The sequence below is a fragment of the Podarcis bocagei genome (assembly GCF_964188305.1).
Source record: "Podarcis bocagei genome assembly, chromosome: 14".
In the NCBI taxonomy this organism is placed as follows: domain Eukaryota; kingdom Metazoa; phylum Chordata; class Lepidosauria; order Squamata; family Lacertidae; genus Podarcis; species Podarcis bocagei.
The window spans coordinates 31,140,491-31,146,906 of record NC_138139.1 but is presented as its reverse complement, the minus strand read 5'-3'; the positions used below and the strand labels follow the sequence as shown (position 1 = coordinate 31,146,906).

Below are 6,416 nucleotides of genomic sequence, written 5' to 3'. Positions count from 1 at the left end.
CACTACACCACACTGGCTCAAGAGCTCCTCCCACCTCTTGGCTCACCAGCCAAGAGGTGTCTTTAACATAGTTTGGTCAGTAGAGCAGGAGACTCTTCATCACAGGGTCATGGGTTCGAGCCCCACAATTGGGCAAAAGACTCCTGGAGTTTCCCAGATGCAAGTAGGGAGAAGGACCACACCCCTTAACCGGAAGAGAACAGGAAATGTAGCTGTAACCCTAACCCTGAGACATGTAATACACACATGCTTGGACCCAGTGAAAATCAGAATAAAGGAGTCAGTATCAGTCTTTTTATTTTGGAGGCCAACATATATTACACAGCTTTAAATACAGCAGCCAGCAGGGCTATTCCTCTGAGCGTAATAGTGATTCAATACAGCACAGAGCTTCCATGACACGGTCCCTTCTTCCTGCTGACATCATCCTAGCCCTCACGACAGAACAAAGTCACCTGTGGAAGGGAGAGGGAGACACGTATGGCTTAGAAACTCAAAAAGATCACCGAGAAGTAATACACACAGTGAAATACTTCCTTATAAACTAGGGGGTTCCACTTCCTTTTGACATGGTTTTGACTGATCATAAAGGAAAGGGAGGTTGTTATAGAGCTAAAACTCAATCTCTCATTCTACCCCCACCCCTGGTCACCTTTTCAAGTTCCAATGCCAGTTATTGCTTCCTCTCCACTCTGGAACAGCCTTCACTTACTCTTCTTGCACTTTGCCTTGCATTTTACTTTAGAAAAAGTGCTCCCTTTTCCGGAAAAGCTCTAGTCTAGGGGCATTCAGCTACCTGGTCATAACAGGACCTTTGCTGTGTTCCTCTGTATTTGGCAAAATGTGTTAGGCCAGCTTGCAGTAGCCTCAACTCCAAAAGGACGTCACAGGGGGATGATGTTTCCTTAGCAACAGGGTAACTTCCCACAGCTGTGTGTTGCTTATTCCATGAACATGGAAAGGTGGCTTATGAACACAGATAGAGGGCTGTGTCCTCAAGCAAGTGTAGTAACACCAGCGAGGAGAGGCAGCAGGCTCCCAAGGCCTTCCCAAGCAAAACACGAATCAAATAATCCACCCTCCCAAAGAAGTTTTAACGGGGGCTGCTCCAAGCTACCCAAGATTCTCTATCTAGCAGAGCCCGATGCCTTTGCAGTGAGAAGAGCATGAAGTCCTCCCCAAGACGTCCATCTTCTGCTTCCTTTGCATCAGATGCCCTCTGAATGAGGAGAGCATCACTCCATGCAGGTTTTCTGCCAAAAGACCACTGCACACTCCTTCCAGCAGGAGTCTCTACTTACTCAGCTCAACACAAACAATTATTCGTACACGTCCTGCTTATCGGCAATGTAATCTACAATCTCTTGCGGACACATCAGCTTCTCTGCTTCCACATCAGGGATTTCAAATCCTGAAAAAGATGTGGCCTGTTTAGTCCAGAGGTGAAGGAATCTCAGTCAACAAGACAAGGGATCATGCTGTAGTTTTCCAAAGGAGGAGCAAAGGGGGTGCCATGTAGTACAGGAAAGTTAACAGAATCCCCTGGGAGTCAGGGTGTAAACATACAAGAACAGCTCGTAAGCACATTATTGCTTATGAGATTCTCCCGGAAACTGCTTAAAGTGCTACTAAAAAGTAAGGGGAGGGAAAGGGAATTTAACAGAAGCAATTTATCCAACTACCAATGAGCATCACTATAGTTTGGGTCCCCAAATCTTTATGAATGTAGTATAAACAGCGACAACTGGAAAACACTGGCCTGTAAGTGCTCCAACTGGAGAACAGCCTCTACCAAAGGTGTCATGTAACTTGAAGAAGCACAAACTCGGGATAAAAGGCAGAAACGTGCTAAGAGGAAGGCACGTTTGGCAAATCCTCACCGTGATCAACTCTCACCCGGAAACCTATGGCGCCACTGTGAAAGGATGTGTGGATCCAGAATTGGCCTCCACAGTCACCTACAGACTCACTGTTAAGACCATATTAATGGAAGACAATCTTACATGGCTACAAGTGATCACCAAAGAAGCAGCAGTTTGGGTAACGTACCAGGCCCCTTATATCAGTGAAGGGAGTTCAGCAAGCTGGGCTATGCTAAAATGCATGAGCTCCATCTTTTTCCAGTAGTCTTGTCAGAAATGCAACTGGAGATGGACCACAACCCAGTGCCCCCCCTTTTTTCTAGATGAAGGTAGTCCCTAGTTCAGCTACTGGCATCTGCACTTAAAAGGACCAGGGGAACAGCTGATGGGGATGTCTCTCTTTGCAGGAGGCTCTGGAGCGCTGCTGCCAGAGTAGATGATACTGGACTTGAAAGACAAATATAATCTGACCTGGTATAAATTCCTACAAGTCCAAATCACATATCAGTATGCACAGCAGTGCAAGATGGCTGAGCCTAAGCAAGGAAGTGGTGTAATGACCGATGTGCCATGGAGAACTGTGGGAAACACCAATATAGAGAGAAACTAAGTGAGTGTAAATTTATACTAAAAGGTCAAATAAGAGAGAAAAGGGAAATGTGTGCATATCTAAGGAGAATGAAAGGATTGTCACGTTAAAAGCCTAGTTGGGCAGTTTGTATAATGATGTGAGTAGCCAACATGGTGTTCTCCAGATGTTGTTGAACTACAACTCACAGCAGCCCCAGCCCAGTCAGAGATGGTGAACAGCACAGCAACATCTGGAAAGCAGCATGTTGGCTATCCCTGCTAGAATGAATGCCCAGACTGCTTTGCCAAAGGAATGCCACAGAGTTGATGTTCCCTGACACTGTGGCAGAGACATCAAAGGGCACACTAGGTGGGCTGCTGCCAATGTTATGGAAGATGAAAACATCTGCTTTCCAGACCTGTCTAGCTCAGATGCTCAGAGCAACTGCCCAGGAGTGTTACTTTGTTATGTATTAAATTCTGTTTTTTCTCAATTAAGACTGAGCTCCACAGCAGGCACACTCTGACCTTGTGACATTCTAACAGGCACATCTTGAGATGTATTTGCATACATCAAACATATTACCAAATTCATCTTCCATTGCCATGATGATCTCCACTTGGTCCAAGCTGTCCAGGCCCAGGTCTTTCATGAAGTGGGAAGTTACCGAGAGCTGGAAGACAAAATAGAAAACCCCAAATTATGGTATAACGGACAATGTCAATAACCATCAAAATAATGTCAAAAGTAAGAAAATAGGGGCCAAAGACTCCAGGGAGATTTGGGTTTTATTACATATAGAGGTCTTCTCTCCACTCCACCCAGAACATTGCTCTGACTTTGTTCCCATTACTGGACAATCTTAAAGTGAAATCCCCCCCACCCCTTATTGTTCATTTCCTATTTCCTCTTGGTGTCTGGATGCTCACTTGTTTCATTAAGCCAGAGAGACAACTTTCTTCCTATCATCTGCTATGGCCATAACAGATGACCTGTTTGGGCTGGCACAAAGTTTTAGGAAGATAGGGAACACACCTTTGTGGTTCATTCAAAGGTGCAGTTTGCTCCAGTGCAAAATGTATGTTAATCATACACATGAAGAATCTGGGACTCAAGAAAAAGAGGGTCAAAACAGAAGCTGTAACACAGTTACTCACTTTTTCTGGATCTATCTTATCATACAGTTTCAGGACGTAAAGAACTCGATCTTTGATGTTATCCAGGGTCAAAGGAGGCATCTCAGAGTAATGACGACATAATTGAAGCAACGTTCCAGAGACCTATAGGAAAAGCCAGAGATATGTTTTTCATGATTTGGGAATATCCTCAGCACCCTCACCTGAAATACTAACTCTTTACAGGTGACACCTAAAAAGAACTGGTCATTAAAGCTCCCCAGATATTCATAGATGGAGACACTGCAGTGTGCATGTTTGATTTTGAAACACAGCTCCTGAAAATCTGAGCCTGATAGATCATTCTCAAGCCCTAAAATTTATGGCAAACTAAATGCGCCTTCAAAAAAACAACTTTGGCTGAAAAGCAGAGTCTCAGAATATAATTCCTAGGGATCAGATGCCACAGGGAACTCCAAAAGCAGGGAGGGCAGTGCAAGGGGTTTTCCACTGGGCATTTGCTGCCTTGGTGTGCACATAAAATCTCCCATTTCATGGCAAAGCACCTTGTGCTTGTGAAGGAAGCCCAGCCTACAATCCAGGGCCAGTGTGGTTCAGTGCCCAGAGTGCTGAACTAGGACCAGGGAGACCTCAAAGTTCAAAATCCTCAACGCAGCCACAGAGCTGACTGGGCAACATTGGGCTGGTCTTGGTCTCTCTCTCTCTCTCTCTCTTGAACCTTCCTCAAAGGGCTGTTGTGAGGATAAAACAAGATGGAAGAACCATCCTTGCCACCTTGAGCTCCTTGGAGGGGAGGCATGGCACATACATAGATTCACTTATTTATTTCATAAAATTTACATACCGCTTGATTGTAAAAAAACAAGAACGAAAAGAGCTTTAAACCTCAAAGTGGTAACAAATGCAAGAATAAACGAAACTGGGACTACCCCACCAAGGAAGCAGCAGCAGCAGCAGAATCATCTCCCCATGGCAGCAGTAAAAGGCCAAGAAAGGCCACGAGGGGGAGGCACCACCCTCATGCAGCGGGGAGTCGGTGCTGCTTCAGGTTTTGACCCCGTTCTTTGTTGCTATTCTTGATCCAGCTTTAGCTGTGTTAATTAATATAATTATTTTCGGCTATTTGCTGGTTGAAAGGCGGGGTAGGAAAATGATAAAACCCCGAATCTTGCGCGATCCGCTGGGCTGGGTTCCAGACCACCCCCCGCGTCGGGATCCCGGGCGGCCTGCAAAGCCGAACCCTGCGCTGCACCAGACGGGCTCCCGCCTGCGCTCTTCACCTGCGGCGTCAGCCTGGCGGGTCCTGACGGCAGGAGGGGGGCCAAGAAAGCGAGGCGGGAGGCGGGCGGTAGCGGGAGGCTGAGACGTCCGAGCGGTGAGGAGGAGGCGGAGAAGAAGCCGCGGCTCCCGCTGCAACACCGGCGGCGGAGGCAGGTGGAGGAGAGCAGGAGGACACGGGCCGCCATGATGACCCCGCGAGTGCGCCTGCGCCGACGCCCACAATGCCCCGCGCCAGCCCGCTCGCCCGCCGGGCTTCAAGGGTATTGAGGAGGGGAGGTTCCCGGCATGCAGCGCGCCGTGTTTGCATATGCAAAGCAAGCCCCGCCTTCCCCTCAGGCTCACGTGGTGGCTCCTCCTCTTGCCCCGTCCAGTGACTTAAATGACAAGTAACGGACCTCAGTTAATTTCAATGGGACTACTCCGAGTAAAACTGGAGTAGCGTCGATAGCCCTCCAGGCTGCCTCATTGCCCTCTTCCCTCCTGCAGCCCTAAGGTTCACTGCCAGACAGCACCTCCTTTGCACGCAGATGGTCCCAGAAAGGGCTGCGGATATTCTTCTGGTGAACTACTGCCAGCCCAGGCAGACAATATGGAGCTAGATGAGCCAAGAGGTCTGACTCAATAAAAATAGATTACAATGTTGCCATTAAAACCAGCCTTTTATTCAGAACAACAGGGACTGGAATCTTTGCCCACTTTGAATCTAGGCCTTTCGGCATGTTATGTGGCTGGCATCTCCAGGAAGACCTAGGAAACAGTGGCGTAGCGTGGGGGGTGCAGGGGGGGCCGGCCGCACCGGGCGCAATATCTGGGGGTTAGGGGGCGCAAATTACTTGCCTTGCCCCGGGTGCTGACAACCCACGCTACGCCACCACTAGGAAAGACTCCTACCTGAAACCCTGCCACCAGTTAACAAAGCCAGCCTGCAGGGCACATGGACAGGATGAAACCCTTTTGGGGAACACATGCCTGCAGAGGGTATAGCTGTGTAGTGCATGTGTGCATGTGCGCGCGCACACACACACACACACACAAAGCCTCCCACCCCCACTGATCATTGTAGAGGTGTGGGAAACCTTTGGCACTCCAGAGGTTGCTGAACTACAACTCTCAACATCCCTGGTCATTGGCCACGCTTACTAGGACTGGTAAGGGACGCAGGTGGCCCACTTGGGCTTGCCGATAAGAAGGTTGGTGGTTCCAATCCGCATGACAGGGTGAGATCCCGTTGCTCTGTCCCAGCTCCTGCCAACCTAGAAATTTGAAAGCATGCCGGTGCAGGTAGATCGATACCGCTGCAGCGGGAAGGTAAATGGTGTTTCCGTGCGCTCCGGCTTGTGGTTTAGTCAGAAAGCTGTCTATGGACAAACGCCGGCTCCCTTGGCCTGAAAGTGAGATGACTGCTACACTTCATAGTCGCCTTTGACTGGACTTAACTTTCCAAGGGTCCTTTACCTTTACTGTACCTTTTTTACTAGGGCTGATGGGAGTAACATCAGGAGGGCCAAAGCTTCCCCACTCTCACTGTAGAGGGAGTCATTTTTTCATCATTACATTTAGCATTAT

General features: G+C 48.4%; 1 protein-coding gene across 1 annotated transcript; it reads right to left on the bottom strand.

Moving 5' to 3' along the window:
• Positions 1-280: 280 nt before the first annotated feature.
• Positions 281-5,072, bottom strand: NDUFAB1 (NADH:ubiquinone oxidoreductase subunit AB1). Its single transcript, XM_081170400.1, has 5 exons — positions 4,850-5,072; positions 3,591-3,713; positions 3,019-3,106; positions 1,302-1,411; positions 281-455 (listed from the first exon to the last, which is right to left on the bottom strand). Exons 1-4 carry the CDS (start codon positions 5,033-5,035, stop codon positions 1,320-1,322), a joined length of 489 nt encoding a protein of 162 aa, XP_081026526.1. The 5' UTR covers positions 5,036-5,072; the 3' UTR covers positions 281-455; positions 1,302-1,319.
• Positions 5,073-6,416: the final 1,344 nt, after the last annotated feature.

Bases quoted from the DNA above. Each gene is read 5' to 3' on its own strand.
- NDUFAB1 (XM_081170400.1), bottom strand. From the start codon at position 5,035: ATGGCGGCCCGTGTCCTCCTGCTCTCCTCCACCTGCCTCCGCCGCCGG. The intron at 3,714-4,849 runs GTGAAGAGCGCA...CTTTTCCTATAG, and splicing joins CCGCCAGGCTGACGCCGCAG to GTCTCTGGAACGTTGCTTCA. The intron at 3,107-3,590 runs GTGAGTAACTGT...TTTGTCTTCCAG, and splicing joins ATAAGATAGATCCAGAAAAA to CTCTCGGTAACTTCCCACTT.